The 22743-nt window shown below is 39.8% G+C and overlaps 1 protein-coding gene across 1 annotated transcript; it reads left to right on the plus strand.

Annotated features, from left to right (window-relative positions):
* The first annotated feature begins 6700 nt into the window (after positions 1-6700).
* Positions 6701-8347, plus strand: LOC131888842 (FMRFamide receptor-like). Its single transcript, XM_059237784.1, has one exon. The coding sequence runs from the start codon at positions 6784-6786 to the stop codon at positions 7885-7887; it is 1104 nt and encodes a 367-aa protein (XP_059093767.1). The 5' UTR covers positions 6701-6783; the 3' UTR covers positions 7888-8347.
* Positions 8348-22743: the final 14396 nt, after the last annotated feature.

The raw sequence follows: 22743 nt of genomic DNA on the forward strand, positions 1-22743 counted from the left end.
AAAAGTGTTAAAGTACAATAATGGACGAATTAAGATCTTTAATTTTTTTGTTCTAGGGGTTACTTATCCTATATAGCGGTTAAAAATCCAACGAACAAGCAAAGCTAAAAAGTATCTCTTTACGACGTCGCGGATGTACGGTACAGCAGAAGATTGGGGACAATGCATTATGCAGTATTAGAAGGAGGTGCAAAAGATATCTTTTACAAAACATCTTCAAAGGTATCCATGAGCAGCTTTGTCCCAGCCCTCAGCCCCTAGGATCAATTGCAGTAGCAATGGGGCTTTAACGAGCGCTTCAAGAGCACCTTCAAGCTCCCAAGAATCTAAGTTAGCTGAAACAATGAAGTCCTCCATTCTTCGTCACCTGGCCGATTATTGTCTAATTTGCTTTCCATTATTATTCATAATGATTGCTTAGGTATTTTCCGATCCAGTAGCCCCTATGTAATTAACAAATGTGATTAACATTCCTGATCCACCTTACATATAAGGTCCTAACCCGATCTGCCAACTCAAAGTATTTTATCGACCAAATATTTGAAAAGGTGTTAAAGTACAATAATGGACGAATTAAGATCTTTCATTTTTTTGCTCTGGGGGTTACTTATCCTATATAGCGGTTAAAAATCCAACGAACAAGCAAAGCTAAAAAGTATCTATTTACGACGTCATTTTCTAATGTAAGTAAGATAAGACTGTTGGACAGCCCAAACAACCTGCATCTTCAACGGTACGAGAAAATTCCGGTCATAGAGTGGACCCTCTCTTGCTTGTTGTAAAACGTTCTTGGCTTAACAGATGGGCACGAGATCAGATGCGATGATTGTGGTTCATTAAGGAACCATCTGGCATTGCCGACCATGTACGTACAATGCTCGAAACTGAACAAGGATAATCCCCAAGATAAAAAAAGGCGAGCAAAGGAACTATTTTAGTCGCATTTCTTCCACCGACCATCTTAACCGGGGGGAAGTGGAGGCAAGTTTGGCTTGGCTTAAAGGCATCGTTTCACTGTGCCGTAAAAGTGCTCAGATTGGAAAGATAAACCAATTTGGTAGATGGCTTAAGTCCTAGTAAATGTGGGTACATATCATTTATGGCGCTCTTTCCCCGTTCCCTAAATATTCAAGCTTAAATGGGCCTCAAGACATATCATCCTTGAGTTGTCCCGAAAGTGGAATGCCTTGAGTATGTAAAAGCCTTTTAGCGACCAGCATTTATGCAAATGTCTCTTAGTTTGAGCCAAACAGACACAAAGAATCTTCGAGGAGTTGTAAGACGACTTAAGGAGTCGTCCTTGGTGATGTACAGAATTTTGTCAGTTGTTTGGCAACTTAAATTATGTTATGACAATGAAAACAAAGTGTATAATTTTCAACCAAGTCTTTTAGCGCAATCTTTTGCACAGACATTTGGGATCCCCCTTGTACAACTTGTCACTTTAAACTGAACTGAAGTAAGGGGGAAAAGTTGCCAGTAGAAAACAATGGATCAACTTTGTGTATGTAAGCGTTTAATTGCGCTATTTATTGATTTGGGCGAATGCTTTATAAAGTGTAAGAATTATTACACTGTAAGAATTTAATCAGAAAGGCTACGTATTTTATAGAGTAATGGCCGTTTGTCCATAAAATCGTCCCAGCAGATGCTGCCACTAAATACATTTCCACTACTTATTTAGTAAGTAACGCTCTCATACCCATTTCATATACACTCTAAACTTTCTTGTTTGATGGACATCTTTGGGGGAGTACGAAAATAGCCCCACTGAACCGCACGTACATGCCGTTAAATGGATTGAAAGAGGTCCACGATCAAATTAGAATCCCTTCCATCTCCATTCGACGCTTTAGAAGATGCTAGGAACTTCCAATAAAGGCACGCAAACAATGGTGGAATGTTAATGGGTTTCGCCTTTCTCTTTTGGGTTTGATAAGCTTGATTGGAATTTGGAGCCAAGGTTCATTCAAAATGAGTGAATATAGCACAGAGCTAGATAGAGGGAAATACTCGGGCAACCTCGGGTAATTTTTCCAAAGATCCTTTATTAGTTGACTCGGTCTGCACTGGTCGTGGCATAAAACTGATTCTGGTTGGACCCTCCTCAAAAGTTTGAACCTCGATTGCCCAGAGGGAGGTTGCCCCTAAACGTTTCAAAAGTCAGAACACGCAAGGGGTTGACAAATTAGCTTTCACGAGTGAAAATAGGAGGTTGTTCGTTATCTATGAAATTACTATCATGGAACATACCAGATATTCCCTTTTGCTTTTGTTTCTTTTACATTGCCCAGGTACATAAATCGAAGAACAATTGTTCTTTTGAACTTGCAATTGATCATAAAACATGAAAAAAACATAACTTAAAGTTATAGAACCCATTTAAATACGAATTTACGTTCACATTGAATGTGCTTCCGCCATTGTGTGGTCACAACCGTTTAATTTTCTTAGAAAAATCTAGAATTTTTCATGTAGCTATAGTTACCAACAGTTGCAAGTTTTGTCCAGAAACTGGAAGGTCATTTCCTCTCTACACATATCTGTGGCCTGTTAGGGCTCAAGTTTAACTAGATCTTCGTCAAGGCCTCATTTCCTTTGACGCGATTTCAACAGATCAGATAGTCACTCTAGGTCCTCTTAAAAATTTGCGAAATTTATCCAAACCTTGTTGTGTGCATCAATAAGTGTTGGTTTTGGTGACAGGCCTGGCCTTTTGGAGTAAAGTTAGCTTGTTCTGGGAAAACTATTTCATTTATCAGGTGTGTGAAAATATGGTCATACCTAGAGCCACTATAGTCATAACATAGGAAATTATCTAAGAGTATACGCAATTTTGACATTTAGGAAAAGTATTTGTAAAGAGTAACTTCATTCCATGTTTACATGGAATGGTAAAGTAATGAATTGCTCAATTTAGCGAAAGTGAGTGGATCTATAATCCATTCCGTTTATTGAGGAACGAGCAATGCCCTGCTAATTTGCCTTTTCATTCCAATATGCTAGACAGCCTTCTTTGATCCAACCTTGTTAACCTGGTCGCATCGATCATTGAAAGGACCCAAAGGTTCCCAAAGCAACCCCCGTCTTGTTTCAAACATGTTGTTAAGTATGTCAAACCTGTTTTCTTAAAAGTTTAGCTAAGAAAGAACACTTCAAGTTCTACCTAAGGACCACTCCAATCATTTTGAAAAAAAATAATTGAATTCGAAAAGTAGCCACTTGGTGGCCAATTTTAGGGTCAGAGACCAAGTTTTTTCAAAGTTTCAAAACCACTTTTGGAAATTTTGGTCTCCGTGGAGGCCACTTGGGAACGCTGCTTACGAGGGTAAATTTAGCACCTGACTTCTTTGCCACGGATGAGTGTCCCTGGGTGTCCCCAGTGTCATTCAAGATTAGAAAAAGAGAATCTACAGCGGAATGAAAAAAAATAATTTTCCCGCAACCTGTTATTTCTTTGTTTCTAGCTTCCGTTGTCTGTATAAGTGAAAATACACTTATGCATATGATCAAGATAGAGGCCTGAAAATAGAAAGAGAGGTAAAAAGATTGTTTTAAAAGCTTAGCATCAGGTTTCATGTATATCTTGTGATTCTTGTATGATTTTAACACAACGGTTTTCTTCCTTGTTTGATTTACCGTAGAAACCCTTCAATTTCGTCAAGTACTATAAAATATACCTTCAATAGAAACCAATATATGTTAGCCCCCACGAATTCCTTTATGGATTCGCTGTTTTACATGACCAGGGACCATAAGAATTTCTGAACCTCAGCCTCCCGGTAAGTTTCTCATAGATGCGAAAGAAGATTTGATTAGCTCAAAATTCTTTGGACTCGCTCCTCCAAATCGTTCTTTACCGTCCGGCCTACTTCAACAAGTCCCGGAAATATTGGCGCGGCTTCTTGATCCGTCCATCGGTTGGCCTTTGCCAAACGATCAAAGAATTTCACGTAATCCAGGAACTTTTCGTCAGACCTCTTAAGCACAATTCTTATGCTGTTCCAGTACACATGAAGTGGCACTTAACACAAGATTGATGAAAGTTAGTTTGAAACCATGATCTTTTCTAATCAAGCATTTCCTAGTTTAAAAAACCTTTAACTCTTTCTCCAGCTTCCCTTTCCCCAATGTTTACCTTTCATTTGCATTTTTGAAGCTTTTTGCTTGTTTTTATTTGTTTGAATCCATTTGAAATTTGGTTTTCCTTGTTTGTTCCCATCAATAATCTTTGGATGGGTTCGACTTTTTTCACATCTGCTGATCAACTTGGAGCCCAAATACCCGAAGCATACACAGATTTAGCAATGTGATGCTATCTCTGGACTTAAACAGATACTTATACAGATCTAACCACAAGTTTGTAAAGCTTTACCCACCTTTGATTGGATATGCTCATCCAGGAACGGCTACCCCCTAAAGCCTAGCTGTCCCTAGCTTATGAAACTATCCATCATCTTGGAGGACAAAACCTTAACCTTCATGGACTAGACTTGTTGAAAATCTTTACATGCATCATCTACGACTGGAGTGGTTAATGGTGTCGACACAAAGGCCATTGAGCGAAATTTCAAGGCCTTGTTACTCTCGCCGACCCACGAGTAGATTCGGCTAAGCCCTCTGCCTGGCTTCTGGTAACTTGGCCATTCCTAACGGAAACTAACTTCGTACATGAAGAGGCATATGAAGAGACGTTGGGAGTAATATTAAGCTTCTAAAGTATAGCAATGAAGATGATGAAACGGAGAGGACCTAATATGGATGCTTGCGGAACACCCGGCTTGACATCATGTATGTCGCTAAGGGATCCCTCGACCTTAACCAATTGCTTCCTACCACAAATGACACTTCTTAACCATTTGAGAACCTTTACATGAATCCCTATTTCGTTGAGCTTGCGATCCTTAAAATAATTTGGGCCAAAAGATGCTTCTTTTATTTTTGTATATTACATAGAGTAATGGTTCTAGAAGCTTTGGCATTTAAAGAGACATCTGATCATAATTTTAACCACCTTTTTTAAGCTATCTATAAAATAATATTTCAAAGGTTTGCATAATGATAGCACTGGCAACTACATTAATTCAAAATACTCTTATTACGATGTCACTGTCATTCAACACATTGGCTTCTCCTTAAAACTGTAAGATTTGTGCCTGAGCTGAAAATTCAGTTTTTTCGTCATCTAAAGGCACAGCTTTTATCGATTTGTGATTTGTATCGAACCCAATAAGCAACAGTTTTTTGTGTTTCCGACCTTTGTCCAAAGAAAACTTATAAACGCCATATCCATACCCACAAACGGAGACCTATCTGACACGGACACGATACTAACTATCGCTTAGGGGTCCCCCTTTTAACCCTCACACTCACCAACAAACGAGGTCTTTTAGAACCACCTAATACTTCCACTACTAAGTAAGCTCACATAATAAATACATTTTTAACTGTTTTATTTTTTGTTTTTCTTGACTAAAGTTAGAACTATTTTTGCGAACCAGACTGCTAGCTTCAGTCTTACCCGTCATCGTGAGGACTATTTACAGCCCTAGCATTGAGAGCAAATTTGATAGAAATTAAATTTCATATTAATTTCGTCAGTGATTTTGGTGTTCAAGAAAAATTAGGCAGCATCTTTAAATCTCACATAGACCCAACCCAAAGGCTTCACAAATAACTCACAAAAAAGCAACGCAAACAATCACATCAAATGTTATTGCAACATGTTCAATGCATTTTGCCTAGAATGATATTGTTATGTGATACCGGATATTCGCCAAAAGAAATGCAATTTACTTTCCTGGAGACTGCTAACCTTTATTTCCCTTACTATCTGTAACCATTAATTTAAAAAAATATATATTGATTGAAGTTTGTGGTAATCATCCAAGGAAGATACAAGTATGGATTTATTGTGTATGACAGGACATAAATCACACACACAAAAAAAATAGTTTGATCATAAGTGTAGGCATTAGTCCGAAATGTTATCAAATGAATAAAACGCTGAAACACTATTGCTTCAGTTGTTTGTATGTTGGTGTTCTGTTTGGCGCTATTTAATGAATATTTATACATTTCGACCAATCATGTTACACGGCCACACATTTAAAGCTACTCATATCAACCACGTATTTGATTTCCCACCATCCGCAACCCATTCAAAATCAATCGCCAAAAGCCTTATTTCGAATGAAGCTGGTTATGCCTACTCAACACCATATTGTTTCATGCTATAAGTCAGTCAAAGGTCTCTGGATTTTAACTCATAAGGTCATTCGTTAGTTTTACAATCAATCAAGCCATGAATCAAGGTGTACTTTATGATTTACCGTTGTTTCATGAACCAAAGCAGACTTATGAGCCTCTGGCCATATGACAGGTGGTTTGGAGTACAAAATGATTAGCATTGTTCTTCGACCACGCTAACGAAGAGAAAGGGCGATCAAGTCGTGCCTTTTTGAGGGTATTTGTTTATTGTATAAACACAAGAAACTTACGTTGATAGAGGCCTCGTGTTCCAAGCTATTGCCCATACGTATTCTCGAACTCGGGTACGCTGCAAACTCGCTTGGTAGCAGAGGAGAACCAGATTTGGGGATCGGCTGGCTCTCTTCTTTTTCCGACCGACGAGCGTGCTTTTACTTTCTTTCTCGTCTCGACGTACTCGCGAAAATAGGGTTCACCCTACGACATATTAATGAGAGAGACGGGGGGTCAGTCGATCTCGATCCCTCGAATCTCTCACACGGGTGCTCTCCGCCCGTGAACAATCACATAGTCATGAACCGTAGTGAAACGTTCATGGAACCTGAGAATTTTGTCACTTTTGAGCTCGTGGTTCACGGGTTTCTGGTCCTGATCATTGGTACCATTGGCATCATTGGGAACATCTTCTGCTTGCTGGTTCTTTGTCGTCCTTCGATGAGGAACAGCATCAATTGTCTTTTCATCGGATTGGCCTTCATTGACATCCTGTTGATCCTTTCTGCATTCGTCATGTTTTCATTACCGGCGTTCCAAGTTTATGTGGAACGCAAGTTCATGTGGAATGTGATCGACGTCTACCAATATACCACCCCATTCGTGTATCCAATAGCCATGATTACGCAGACAGCTTCCGTGTACATGACCTTGACCATCGCCCTGGAGAGGTATCTGGTGGTCTGTCTACCATTGAAATCGAGAAGCATTTGTACTTATGGACGGGCCAAGCGTTGTGTCTTCACCGTCATCATTTTCTCCACTTCTTATAATGTGACTCGTTTCTTGGAATATAGCTTCGAGACGTTTGTGATCGATGAGGAACGAGGGATCACGGTCACGTTCCTTCAGAGCACAGATCTGCGCGAGAACCCCCTGTATATCTCGATCTACATCAACTGGCTTTACATGGTATTCATGTGTTTGGTTCCTTTCTCCGTGTTGTTCCTGGTGAATCTCCGGATTGCTTGGGGCATTCGCCAAGCTCGCATGGAACGCTCGAGAATCAGCAGTTCGCAAAGAAACGAAGAAAGCCTCGCCATCATGTTGATGGTGATCGTGTTCATTTTCATTGCGTGCAACACGCCCGCCATGATTTCCAACATCATGGAGACGTTCCAGATTCAAGCCGTGAAATTGACCCAGATCTCAAACCTGTTGATCGTGTTTAACTCGTCTATCAGTATCTTCATCTACACGACTTTCAGTCGCAAGTTCCGTCGGATCCTGTTGCAAGTATGGCATCGAAAAAGGCCCGAGGATGACGTATTATTTCGATGGAAAGCTGAAGGGGGACCCAATCTCACTGGGAACCGATCCACACGTACAATTTCTGCCAGACGTGGGGCTCGAGTTTTGACAGCCACCACATCGCTCGAGTTCCAAAGAGAGATATCCTCATGAGAACGTCGGGAACCCTTCTCTTTCTCACTCTGATTATGGACACAGTAGACGGATCAAATCCGTAAATGTACCTGAGAGAGAAAATTGTTGGCTCATGGAGATTCTCAATCAAACAAACAACAATTTCAAGAGGAGGGGATGAAAACGTTCGTGATTTTACTGCCCAACTTGGACGACTTCGAACCAGAAATACTTTCCGTTCAAACTTCCATTGTTGAGTGTTCTTGGAACCAAATTCAGTTGTTCGTAACTCTTCTATTGAAAAAGATGATAACAAGTCTTTGGGAAAAAAGAAGAGATGATGAAAATTTAGTGTTCTGATTATCGGCATTGTCGGACCACCTAGTAATGAGAGTGGGAAGAAAAACTTAAACGCACAATCTCTCTCATTTTTGTATTTATTCAGTTGTTGAAGAGATCAATATACATCGTATATTTCCCATATTAAAAGTGATTTCGCAAGAAACACTCGGTGATTTCAGTCTCTTATTTCGTCAATAGGAACGGAAACAAATTACTTTATTTACTTGTCTTTTTATTTGCCGAAATTCTAAACCACATCCTCGTCGACGATTCACTAATGGGCCGGTTTGATCTCGAATAGAATCTCCACCCTGCAGGGGTTAGAAAATTAGATGTTAGAACGGATTCATTGGAAATGAACTAACATTTTCCATTAATGAAGCCATTGTTGGAATTGTTTTGGATGATATGTTATCAGGTACTTTTGTTGGGTGCTTTAGTTAACTCATTTTGAGTGTAGTGAAAATGTCTGTGGCACAAGCTAACTGATTTTAGCAAAATTCTGCATTTGAAGATCCTTTCAAAATATGATTGTATGATCGTTGCTCCGCACTCGAAATGCCATCTGAAATATATTTTTATTTTTGGACTTCCTTACCGCTACTGGGATTGGAATCTCAGCAGTTCAAGACGAAAAATCTGTTCATAATACTTAACTTTTATTTTCATATATTATCTTCTTATTTTTCATTTTTTTATATTATTTGATCGACCAACGAATCGGAGTTGGTGGATCTGGCTAACCGTTGAATATAAGATTGATCAGGAATTCAAGTCAAAAACTTGTTGAAGTTCAATAAGTGCGGAAATATTTGATTATTTGCACTTCAACCTTTCCTTTTTCTTTTTCCCCACTAAGACTGTTGGTCTAATTTGAGTTGGCAGTATCTAGACTCAATCTGGCATGCTTATCAAAAATGTGTTTAAAATCTGACTTCAAAGATGTCAGGGGAATAGCAATTTCACACTTTGTTTTAAGAACGGTTACCCAATTTGTCGCAAAGGTTGATTTTCACGAATACGTTTTCTTTTTTATTGCGGGCGTCAGGGTGCTAGCCACCACATCAGCCTTTTACAAATTTCAAATAAGCACTGTCATGTCCTCAAGAGTTTGGTTTATAATCTGTGGGTGTGGGTGGCGTCAAAAAACCTCCCATGGTCGAGGATTGTTTTTCGTATGCTGGGAAACAGCGCTAACCACTTCGCCACTTCTTCTTCCTACAAAGGCTAACTTTTGGCTCCGGGGTTTGAACCTACGATATCTGGGAAGGAGGTTCTTCCTTGTTCTCGCTGCCTTTTTGACGCTCAAAACTGACGTAGTCGTTTTTGACTGACATTTGAAATCTGTATACTTCATTCGGGTCTCTTGTTTTTTTTTACCGAATAAAAATAGAAGATATAGAAATGAATGCTTATCTCCAAGGAGATATGCCCCTAGAGAAAATGACTCCAAGGATGGATTGAAGTGTTAGCGTTGGATTCGTTTGTTGTTCTGGAGTACGTGTCATCAAACCCATCCAAGTTTATACAATCTAGCATCATTGTGGATATTAGTAAACGACTCCTGATCTTCGTACGTCCTTGACTCGAGGGGCTTTTGGGCCTTTTGAAGTATTTTTTAGGTACTTAGACAAAGCTATTGACGCGGTGAGTCAAACAAACACCGAGTGTCAAGATCTAGAGAGAAAGACATTGTTTCTTGTAAAGAGACACTGCTTCACTTACTTGAGACAACAACATGGTTCCTCATTAAGATTTTCAAAGGCTTTTCAAGCATGTTTACATTGGTGGCCATAGCAACGAAAAGTTGGCAAATTCGGCCCAAAGCCCAATAATTCCTAAAAGAATTTACCAAAGAGAAAGAAGAAAAAGCAAATTTGATTTCGAAGGAACGGAAATTTGTGGAAAAGGAAGGACAATCATTGATCTTTTTCGAAAGCAAGTGTGCCTTCATGAAAATCATGTTGACTCTTTGTGTCCCATCTGCTTTAATAAGTGTTGTTCTAGTAATCTTAAAACAAAGGGCGTCTTCATGCAATAAATCTCAGAGAGAGCATCTTATCTGGTATTGAGCCAAAAAGATCCAGGAAAAATATGAATACAAACTTTTGCCTTGTCATAACTTGCATAAGTCTGACTTGAAATATCAATAAGCACCGAATCGTAAAACCAACAAGTCAGTGTCTTAAGGCGTTCGAAATCTAGCCAACCAATCAAACAAAGGAGAAGAGACATTGAAATCAGTTATAGATGTTAAAAAGTAACATATTGAGCACTTTATAATCTTAAAATTCTATTCAGTTCTATAGTCTAAAGTTCTTTTGAGAAGTGAAGGGCAGTTGACATTATTACATGGAGTAAACTATTGATAGGTTGCTCAGTCAACTTGCAAGGTGCAGATTTTTAATTTGTCATCTATTTCAATTCGGCGGTTTGTTGAAGCGAATTGTATTTTGATATTGCGCCAAGATGTCGGTGGGATGACAGGACTGCTCCAAAACATGAAATCCTTCAAGTTTTTTAAGACAGCTACACTCGATTTTTGAAAATTTTATTGGATCACGGTGTGATTGGCTTTGATGTTTGTCTAAATTCTCTCTTCACAAACGTCCAAAATCAGGGTGCCGGACAACATTTTCACTTGAATTTCTTTTCCTTCCCATGACTACTTCACCTATCACAAGGGTTCGAGCAAAGATTTTTGAAAGAGAAATATATATATTTTTTTGTAATATTATGTATAATATATACTACATAAAATGGTTCTTTCGCAAAAGAAAATGATATGTTTGCTTCTTTGGAGCTTTATGTAATATTTGAGAGGAAATAGATAAAAGATGTTTCAAATCAGCTGACTCTATTCAATATTTCTTGTTATTTCCTCCACCCCAGTCACGAACAATAACCCTCTGAATTTTCAGAAATGCAAAGGGCACATTTTAGATGAGGTTATATAGCAATTGTTGCCTGAAAAAGTGAATTAGCAATATAGCAATTAAATGTTGCACAAGCAAAGAGCAAATGTTTTTGTCATTTCATGAGTCATTAAACATGGAAATTTCGATTTTTGTAAGAGTGCAGTATAAAAGGGCCCAATTCATTTTGACTGAATAACCGTGTTCTTTTTTAACATGTTTATTTTCTAATATCTTTGCCAGCAACGTTGCAAAGTTTTAAATCCTAAGCCGAGCTACAAAACTAGTGGCATGCAAAGTTTCCCTCTTGCACATTAATGATTTTGTCAATTACGGTATTTTAAAATTGGCATTAAAACAACAAAAACACCTCAAGAATAAGTACAAGGGACCAGTATTGGGTATCATTGATTTGAAGGTAACCTTGTTAACTGTTATATTATTACTTTAAATTTCGCTTTCTAAATCCTTAATTCATTACTTTTGACCAAAGTGTATGCTCCTACACAGTTGGATCTGTTTAACTAGAAATTAATAGATATGAGGTTTTGATGTTAACAATTGCAAAGAAGAAAACACCAATAATAATTGGCACTTTTGGTAGGAAAACTGTTCATATTTGGTGCCATTTTGAGAAAATGAAAAAATATATTTAGCCCAAGTGGACCAAATATTTTCTCGTCACCTTCTCGTCATCGACATTTATATTGGAAATTTTCAAAGTGAAGCTCAAATCGTAAATTTTTAATGGGAAGGTTAGTATGAACGGAATGCAAGCTACTAGTTAATATCATATACATACAATTATTCAACAATACACTAGTAATTGCGTATGCCATTAAATAAAGAGCTTTACGCGTTTCAATTGTATAGTGTTATTCCTTATTTAGGTTATCACGGCTTATGCATCATGCTCTCTCGTTTCTAATATAGTATATCCTTGTATATACGATCCCTTGTATTCATGCCCCAACTATCGTTCAATAAACAGTTTGCAATAGAGCTTCAACCAGAGTACATCGTCTGTCTGTTCTCCGCGCGTCCATAACATAAAAAATTGGTATGATATTCCTTTCTGTCATTAAGGAGCGGGCACATATTCATTTATTTCTTAATTTTCATAAATATCCGATCAAATATCAAATCTCAATGTTTATCAGATTTCAGTCATTTTGTCTAGCTTTAAAAATCGAAGCTGACCTTTCCTCATATAGCAATGCGAGAGAAGGGTCAGCTTCTTAAAAACATGTTTGAAGCCCCAAACTTGCATCACTGACATTGGTACAAGCAAACAAACGAACCTGCCAGAGCTTGCCTAAACGTCCCCATAATCCGGCAAACCGGAAAAAAGAACTTTCAGCAGCACTATTAAATAAGATTGAAGCAAGACCAATAAACCAATATTGCCATTTGAGCTTCCAAATAATCACTCTATGGAGGAATCAATTGCCATGTGAAAAACCTCTCTTTCGAAAGTGAATTTCAAGTTAGCCCCCAGGATCAGCCACTAAAGCTGCACAACTTGTTTTGCCCTTTCCTTCTTGTATATGAAGAAGAGCGATATTTAATCTCATTTGAGGTAATAAAAATGAATCAGAACCAAGGCGACAAATAGTATCGAGGACTAAAAACCACCTTGCACCTGAAATAAGGATTACTTTTTCCCGTATCTATAGCTATCATCAAATTCAATTGCATTGTCTAAGAATTGTTTGCATTTACCGCCTTGAATTGAGCACTGATTACCGTAATGTCTTGATTCCGTCGACAACCCCATCATAGGAGACTGTGGCGAGCATGTGCTCGCTCACCTTGAATCATCTGTGATATGTATATATATAGCTAGGAACTCTTGGTAATAAACCAGTCAACTACCATCTCTTGACTCAATCACATGGCGGACCTTGCGTCCGCCATATTGGTGACCCCGACGTGATCACATGGCGGACCTTGCGTCCGCCATATTGGTGACCCGACTTTAGTTTTGGGGCGGTCCGTTCCGGTCTTTTTGGCGGTCGTCCGGTCTTTTTGGCGGTTGTTCCGGTCTATTGGGCGGTGTTCCGGAAATTCACTCTGGCCCGTTCCCACTCCGGCCCGTTCCCACTGCTCGGCCCGTTCCCACCCGGCCCGTTCCACTGCCGGCCGTCCCACTCCCGGCCCGTTCACTCCGGCCTTGTCGCCGCCTTCCCGGCCTTGTCGCCGCTTCCCGGCCTATGTCGGCCGCTTCCCGGCCTGTCGCCGCTCCGCCGCTTGTCGCCGCCTTGTCGCCGTGTCCGGCCTTGTCGCCGCTTCCCGGCCTTGTCGCCGCTTCCCGCCTTGTCGCGCTTCCCGCCTTGTCGCCGCTTCCCGGCCTGTCGCCGCTTCCCGGCCTTGTCGCCGCTTCCCGGCCTTGTCGCGGCGTTCCCGTTTGTCGCCGCTTCCCGCCTTGTCGCCGCTTCCCGGCCTTGTCGCCGCCTTCCCGGCCTTGTCGCCGCTTCCCGGCCTTGTCGCCGCTTCCCGGCCTTGTCGCCGCTTCCCGGCCTTGTCGCCGCTTCCCGGCCTTGTCGCCGCTTCCGGCTTGTCGCCGCTTCCGCGTCCTTGTCGCTTCCCGACTGTCGCGCTCCCGCCTTGTCGCCGCTTCCCGATCATGTCGGCGCATCCCGGCTTGTCGCCGCATCTCCTCCGTTATTTTTCACTTGTTGGGGGGAAGTGGTGTGGCGAGCATGTGCTCGCTCACCTTGAATCATCTGTGATATGTATATATATAGCTAGGAACTCTTGGTAATAAACCAGTCAACTACCATCTCTTGACTCAATCACATGGCGGACCTTGCGTCCGCCATAAGACTACCAGAGATCATTTTGAAATACGTTTGTAGGTTCTGACTTCAGGAACTTTACTGTCATGAAGGTCATTTCAATCTGTAAGTGTCTACCAAACCAACCGTGTCTAGGCAAATTCTGTATTACTGTCAAGTTAAAATTGTCTGCTTAGTACAAACATATAGGGTGTTACGAAAGTAATGGACCACCTCTAGTTTTCAGACCTAATTTGTTTAAATGTGAACGGATGTAATAAATCAAAAGGATATTGTTGGCGCACAAATTAGAGGTCGTCATTAGTTGTGAAAATAGTGCATTTCTGAAATTTGACCATGTGCTTTTCCTGAATGTTTCGAATAACATCCAAAAAAGTGTCGCATGGCTCCTAAATCCTCAAATTTGCCAATGACACTAAGTTGTTTCATTTGATTGCTGGGACTGATGGTGTACGGTCCATACAGAGTGATGTGGATTATTTGGTCCAGTGGTCCCATCAAAACGGTATGAACTTTTGTGTCCGAAAGTGTAAGACGATGAGGTGTGAAAAATGTACTAGGCCCATTCCAGGTGTGTCTTTGGATCAAGTGGACACTTATCAAGACTTGGGAATAATCTTGGATAATAGCCTGACATTCCAAAATAATTCAACCCAGGTGATAAATAAGGTGGACGATGGCTTGGTCTTCTTTGCCAAAATTTTACTGCTCAGAACCCGAGCGGTTTGTTAGGTCTGTAGTACAGTACCACGATCTCGTCCCTTCTATTGATGTGTAATGTTGTTAAGATGGAGGGGATTCAATGACTACACAACAATACTCTAGACGCCAAAAGAGTGATCTGATCGTGGCATAAAAGATAATCAATTCCCAAGTCCTCAAACTTAGTCCACATTTTGCCTTCAACAACGAAACTACCCCAAGACAGACAAGAGCTACTACAAAAGAATTAAAGAGCTGTGGAAACCTCCATCTTGGCTCGAAGTCCGAAGCTGGTTCTTCGGCATCAGTCATCCATTTTAGGAATGCATTAGATTTGAAAGTAAGATCTTCGGAAACAATGCGAGTTTTCCAGAGAAAATTTGATATACTTCTGCAGCCTATTTTATCATTCTTCTTAAAAAAAATTATATTGACAGAACACAATCAATGTCTAACTTGCACTGAGTTCAACCTATACTCCGTACACGACTCTGGTCGTTGAAGTGGCTCCCGTTTTAACCATGCTTTGAAATTCATAATTTTTCGAACCAGTGCTCTGAAAAGAAAATTGGTTAAAACTTTGTCTTGGGGAATTGACAAGCAGGATATAGCTCCTTCTCATCACACCCTGGAGACAAAGATTCGGAGCCTGGCCCAAAAGCTTTCAAATTCAATTCTCACTCAAAAAAACCGGACGGTCCAAAAATTTCCCATTGATGCAAATTTTGAACCTCGTGGTGGTTAATCGTGAATCCATTTTATTTCATTGAACTTTGGGTGGTCCATTAGTTTTGAAACGCCCCGTAGACTATTCACCAATCAATTATAAAAACTGAGTAAACGTAGCAAATATTAGTCTCGTCAACACTCATATCAACGATGACTTTAGAGTTGAGAAATCACTAATGGGTTAGGGACTTCGGTTCGGTTCGGTAGCAAAGGCCAAAAGCAATTTCAAGAGCTCACCGATAAACCATAATGTTAATCTTAACAAACCTGTTGATCGTGTCATACAGACATGAAATATTTTTGATGCATTAAAAAATCATGGTCATTTAGTTGATATTGATAGAAAGTAGACTTTGTCGGAACTAACTTATACGAGTACATCGCTAGTCCTCAGGAAGGTGACGGTCCGATTCAGTTTTCTTCTATTGTTCGATTTCAACCAAATCAAACACACCAGCAATCAACCAGCCCTCTGGCTTCCTAAATTTCGTTCTTTATTTTCATGATTAACTAACTAAATGTTTTCAAAATCACTCTCGATTACAGGCAGAGCCTAGGCTTACTGGAACTAAAAAATATCAGAGGGTCATTTGTTTAGCAGGACGTTTAATCTCAGTGGATGTTGAGTGCTCGTTTAGGCGATTTAAACGGTAGATCATAAATATTACTTTTATATTTAATTATAGGAATATACTTGGAGTTTCGCTAGAGAAAGCTTGATGATAAATGTGATTGCCACATACCACAAATGACGCACTCCATGCCACCTACTTCTACAACTATTGTCGTAGCCGGTAGGAATTATCACTCCGGAAACAAGTTACATTTGCACTTTAGAACAACAAGTTGCTTAGATTCTTCATAGATATTTGTGACTTTCGATCAAATATAAATCAAATATTGTGTCTTTTCTATTGTTGTGTTTTTCTTTTGCTCAAGTGATAAGATTTAAAGTCATTCAAATACCTTGAAAAAAACGTTGCCTTTGTGGCGGAAATTTTTTTTCAAGTTGGGAAAATTGAGAGAAAATGTGAAAAAAAGTTGTGAGAATGATGACAAAAGGTGTTAAAAAAGTTGTCAATATGGAAAAAGGTCGTTTTTAGCTCCTTTTGGCGTCTTTGCTGTATTTTTCTCTCTTACAAAATGATGGACAAGAAATTGAAATTTCTTTCTCGCAATGTTTGACATTAAGACACTTTTCCAATTGATACGGATGTTATGGAATACAATTGACTCGCTTCTAGCGCCTTTTGTTATTGCTGAGGACGCTTTTGTTCACAATGTGATTTTAATTTTGGGTTGGAAATTTGGCCCAACAGTTCTTTCCCGCCGAAAATAACCATGAAAGGTTAAAAAAGTTTTTTTTCAGGTTTTAACTTTCGCTTTCGAGGTCTAGTCATCAATATTGCAGTGATGCGTAGCAAAGGCATTGCTTTAAGCATACCGTCAGTTGTTGCGATCTAGAGGGTTAAGATCCGAGCCCCAGGGGGGGGGGCAAAAGCTTCTTGGACTAAAAGTTCATCATTGTAGCTACCAATACTTTCCTTTCTTGGCCAAAAACTTCAACTTCACCTAAACAAGCGTATATGATAAAAAAGAACATCATACACAAACAATTCGTTTTGGTGAGCGGCAGTTTTCCACAGACATGGAGTTATACAGACCGTAAGAGCGATTCAAGTCTGTCTCATTGGACATGGAAAAATGTTTCAGGATTAAGATAATCAAATTAAGGCTCAGGAACGCCAAGAATGCAAAGGCTTTCTCTAACTCATCAACTAATTAGTGGCTTAAAATTCATTTCAGTGTGGCCATCATCTTGATATAGTTGTTCCTCAATTGAATGAATAATGCAACAAATTGCCCGTTATCCTTAAATTCATCGTGAGTGTCTTAAAGGTAGACCCAATAGCTTTTTGGATCCAAAGGACGAGAATGTTAGTGAGCCTCGTTTGATCATTTGTCATTCTTTGATTTGATTACATCATCTCGTTATAGCTGATCATGGACCAAAAAGGATAGACTACCAATGTGAAAGGAGTTTGACTGCCAAGTTGCTTGAGTGAGTGACAAAATGCCAGCTATTCGTGGAAAAGATAAGTAAGGATTTTGTTAAAATGAATACCTTTGACGTGCAAGGTTCTTGAGGCCACAACAAGTTGATCATGTCATCATGACAATGCAACTGAACAATGAGTCTCAAATGCATACTATCATCTGGTTCATTCTCAAGAATGGATTACAGTATTTCAAAGACCAACATGTAGAATGTCCTTCTACTTATGCACAGAAAGAAACCAACAAATATATATATTTTTTTGAAATAGAAAGGTTTCCATAATCCCATAAATATGTTCTTTTCCCATGTAGGTTGCAACTACCAAGGTGAAAAAAGATTCAAATTCCACGTGCAATAACCGTGATGCCTACAATGGTATATATCCAAGAACAAACATAGTATCAACATATGCCTAAGCCAACGCAATGCCTCTTGAACCTTTCTTTACAATGTGGTTTTGTAGCCAACTTGCCAAAACACGCTTAAAAAACAAAGCCTTGTCCTTAGAAAAAGGACGATCCTACGACCCTGATCCAGTAGTAGAGGCATCCTCAACCGTCCACCATATAAAGAAGACATGGATGACGTCCAGCAGGAAAGGACTTGACTCTTTAGGGGAAAAGGGTGATTGCTCTGTTCTCTTGAAAGAATGAAAATGTGCTCGGAACTCATGCTGACTAGGCTGACTGATTCAAAATGCAACGCATAAAACTACGAGAAAATACGAGCAAGAACCAGTGAGCATTTCATCAGAAACTGAGGTGTCACACATCAGGGCCAGGAAAGTTTGCAAGCTTTCAAGTTCCTGAGAATGTAAAGCATCTTGATCTGAAACTATGAGATCATCAAATTGATCAATGTACTAGCCTCGCCAACCTCAACAAACTCATCAATGGAGCAATAAGCTGCTACTCTCAAAAACACACTAGAGAATAATGATGGGATCAAACAGATTTCCAAAATCAGGATCGCCAGAAAGCGAGGAAAGTCAAAGCACGGGCCTTTTCTAACGTATCGTAGAATATTAGGCTTGGCCAAAAAGGTGACCCTGGTTTGATCGGAGAAAAATCAGGGTCACTTTTGTGATTAACTAACGGGTTTTCGATCTTCCACTAGTAATGCCGTATGCCATTAAAATGTAAATTGGTAGCCCTACTTGCAACCTCCGGTGAATTTTTTGTTTGGTCCCCATCAGTACCAGAGAACTGACCTCCACACATGCTAGCCAAAAACTCCACATTGTCTGTGGCTTCCCCATCGACCTCAAAAGGCCCTACAGGATGTTTCATCTATCTCTTAGCGTTTGGATTAAAGAAATAGTCTTTCGAATTCGACCTGACCTCCTGACCTACACTACTTTCCTTTTTTAACTGATCTCTCTCAATGGAGGCCTTAATTCCATCTTGAATCAAATCCAACTGTCTTTGAAGGCTTGCCACAATTACCGGATGCAACAAGGCTGTTTGCACCAACCATTAACTTCAGATAACCAGGCCTAGTGTACCCAATGAACAATAGAGTAATGTCAGGAAGTTAGTCAAGAAATCTAATTTAAACAAACTATCAAAGCAGTTTAATAATACGAAGCCATTTTAGATTTTTATTTCATTATATTGCTATTGATTGTCATGTTTTAACGTCAACATAAAGGCGAAAATAATCAAAGGTATATTGCATGTTCGTCATGGGTGAAAGGACTTCGGATCGGAGAAAGAAGGATGCACATTCACCAGTATTCAATACAAGAGTCTTTTTATTTTCTGTCTCTGGTTTGCATGTAGACATTTCACAAGTTCTCGTGGATGTCTCTCATTCACACTTCAACACGAATAAAACATTTACATTTTCACCAACATATCATCTCAGTATATATAAGTAAAAAAACTTTTACTAATGTAATTATCACCTCATATTAAAATTGAAGCCCTGAATGATAAGTCTCACTGCATTTAGGCCCAGGAGATTTTCCCTGACCTTTTCTTTAATGAATGAATTTTCAATATCTCCCTATTTCAGCTTTGTTCATTGAGTAAGTTTTAGCAATTAAGGGCAAATCGATATTGCAACTGTTCTGTCCACCAGCCAGGGGTGAAAGGTCCTGACTTATTGAATTCCCGTGGTGAACGGAAACATGGAACTCCTGACCCAAGCACTAGGTAAAAATACCTTGATAGCTCTCAAAGATGCAGAGCACCTAGTACAAGGACTTAAATTTCTTAGACCTATCTCAAGGCCTCCGGTTATAACCCTAATCAGGGCATACGAGCAATAGTTCGAGCTTCCTTTATCAGTACCTCAAACAATCATCAAATGACTAAGGATACAAATCGCTAGCTACCTCTACTCCCCATTGGTCCCAGATCAATCTCGGTTGTCTAGCATACCTGGGCCAATCTTCAAGGCTAACTATCCTGCAAAATGTGGTCCCTATCCTGGTCTACTGGGTATCATCAAACAATGCTGATCTCTACACTTGGAGTCTAACACCTGATTCTTGCCAAATCAAAGATGAACTTCGATTGCAGTTCCATCTACTTTATTCAATTGCTCTACATGAAAATGACACTCTACCAATCAGCTGTCTTGCTCGGGTAAGGAACGAGGGGGTAATTGCTTGGCCATGAAAGAGGAAAAACATGCATGGATAGAAACTGGTTTGATCCTACTTTTTGATGAGGGTGAGTCTTGCGTCCAACGGAGATCCATGGCGATGACGTCGGTTTGATGGGATTGAAAGTCCAGAATTGAATTGACGGAGTATAACTCAGAAGTTGCACCTGTACTCAGCTCCAGAGACTTTTCAACTCGTCTATACTGGCTCACTGAAGTATGCTGTGCACTTCCCCAGGTCCTCTTGACTCTGCACGGCTTCCTGGGTCCCGTCTCCAAGCGTTGACTTTCACTGCTCTGGTTTCAAAATAGATCGACTTGATTTCCAGCACGTTAGCACAATTGTCTTTCGTTCACCCAACGAGTAGAGCTTCACGATCAGAGAGGTCCTTTCACTTCGGGTGTTCCAACATAACCCAGTTAAGCTTGAGCACAAAAGATGTGACATATCTCCTCGAGATCCAAAAGGTGCCTCTGCTCTCCTCGAGCGCAAAAATGTGACTCCTGTCCTGGAGAATGAAAATGTGACTGTTCGTTGATTTAACTATCCCGTACAATGTTTGCTTCCGCCTCTTCCACATGGAGGCTATACGGGTTGTTCCAGGGCCCTTGGTGGACGGCCACGGTTTCTTCAATGTCCAGGGTTGACCTCCTTTCGTCAGGTCAGTCACATTGGCCATCAAGGGGTTCCTCAGATTGGCGACAATGGATTACCTCTGCCTCTTCTGCAAGGTGTGGCATGTGGGTCACATCTGACCACCAGTGGGTCTAGACGGCAAAGGGTTGACATTGGGCCGGAACTACGTCCCAACGGAACATTCAGGAAGGATTGGTCGTCATTTGCTGTCAGGGGGCCAACATTTTGGTAACGTCGATCTTGAGGGTGAGATTGCTTATTCCGATTCTCTTCCCCCTCTCACAATGATCACGAGAATATCGTTTTTTTGGTGACCGAGGATTTCCCGTTTTTCCTCCCTTCAAACATGTATCTGACATTCCTCACCCATGGTTGTAGCTGGGCTGACCAGCCCCTCGGGTACTGGAGCTTTTCCATGGTTTGATGGTTTGATGACGTCACTACGAGCATTAGGCTGGCATTTGGTCGACATCTGACCGACAAACGGACTACACAATGGGCAATCCAACAACTTTGTGGTTTTCCCAAGATCATAATATACATTTTCTTAACATTTTGATAAACACCATTCCGTGAACTATCGTGTATATTCCGTACATCATTCATCCATATCATATTAGGATAATGTACTCAATTGTGCACGGAACAGCACCAACATCTCAACCGTCATTGTTCAGTAATTTTTATCGTGAAGGTTTGTCTTCATACTATTTCAAAACAAAAGTACAGCACATATAACCAGACAATTTGATCCAGGCACGAACTTCTAGATATATGGATTGTGAACGAGCTCGCCAAATCGGCCGGCTCTAAGTCATGACAACTCTGAGCAACTTTTCAAATCAAAGTAAGAATTAAAAAATGTATCATTTTTCAATTAAAAAGGTAGGACATTTATTTCTAAAGTGGTTCATTTCAAAGTTATGTTGTCAAAAGCTTATGTAACTTACCAAGAGCAGGCCGAAAATTCGAATTTTGTGTAGTTTTTACTAGATAACTTTGCACATATCTCCTGATTTCTCTAAGCATAGTTTTGGGCTCAAATTTGGCCTAGTTCCTCTATTCAACAAGATCTTGTGGTCGTATCAAGTGCATATTTGGATATAAGTGAACAGTTTACGAGATAAGAAAGTTTTGCTTCCGTTGGTAGTCCACATCTCTAGAAGTCCATGATCCAGCGTTCAACTCGACCCTTGAACAACTCATCTCTGCGGACGACTTAATCCACTGGACGAATCCTCTCAGCCGACATTTAAACTCAGTACAAAACTTGAAAGACTGCAACAGGGCGATTGTTTTGTAATTTCGCGATAATCTACTTTCGGTTTACAAATGAATCATAGTTTACTTTCCATCCAATCGTGAACAAAAAAAGCATAGCAAAAAGTTTCCAATAAAGGCTTTTGGTTTCGTGTTTGTTGATGAGATTAAAATATTCATCCTTGAAAACCGATTTTCGTTAACCAATGTAATTTCCGATTGTATATATTACAAGAGGTATTCAAGAATACAAAGGCTTTTGTTGAAATGTGTTTTCGTTAGAAACCCAGGATTCAGACACGGGCGTGGTTTGACAAGTGGCTCCGCTTCAAAAATATAAACGATCAGTAGCACAAAAAAGTATCAAACAGATTTTAAACTGATACACTACAAAAGAAAGAGTTCTATCATGAAAAGGATCATTGAATATTTTCTTGAATGACACTGCTAGATTTTACTCGAAGGCAAGCTGATTCATGGATATGGCATTTTTGATTGTTACTACTATTTTGTTACTTTTTAAGTCCTTTCTGAACCCATTTTTTCACAAGATTAGATTGCTGTAATATCACATTAGTTTATTCAGATGAACATTATGACATGTGAGCTTCCTGAGTCTTTTAAGAAACAATTCCCTTATACTTTACAATGCAATTTGTTGAATAAGGTCGTCTTTCTTTTTTGAAGTGCTTTAGTCCAACTTGAGACTGGCAGCATGGGAAAGATCAGTGTGTCAACTACGTTTAATTGAGAAATACCACACTAATACCATTGTTATGACAAAAGACACTCTTAACCCAATGGAATGAGTTGGTTAAATCCATGGTGGCTCAAATTTGTCAT

Source organism: Tigriopus californicus, chromosome 10 (genome assembly GCF_007210705.1).
Source record: "Tigriopus californicus strain San Diego chromosome 10, Tcal_SD_v2.1, whole genome shotgun sequence".
NCBI lineage: Eukaryota > Metazoa > Arthropoda > Copepoda > Harpacticoida > Harpacticidae > Tigriopus > Tigriopus californicus.

Bases quoted from the DNA above. Each gene is read 5' to 3' on its own strand.
- LOC131888842 (XM_059237784.1), top strand. From the start codon at position 6,784: ATGAACCGTAGTGAAACGTTCATGGAACCTGAGAATTTTGTCACTTTT.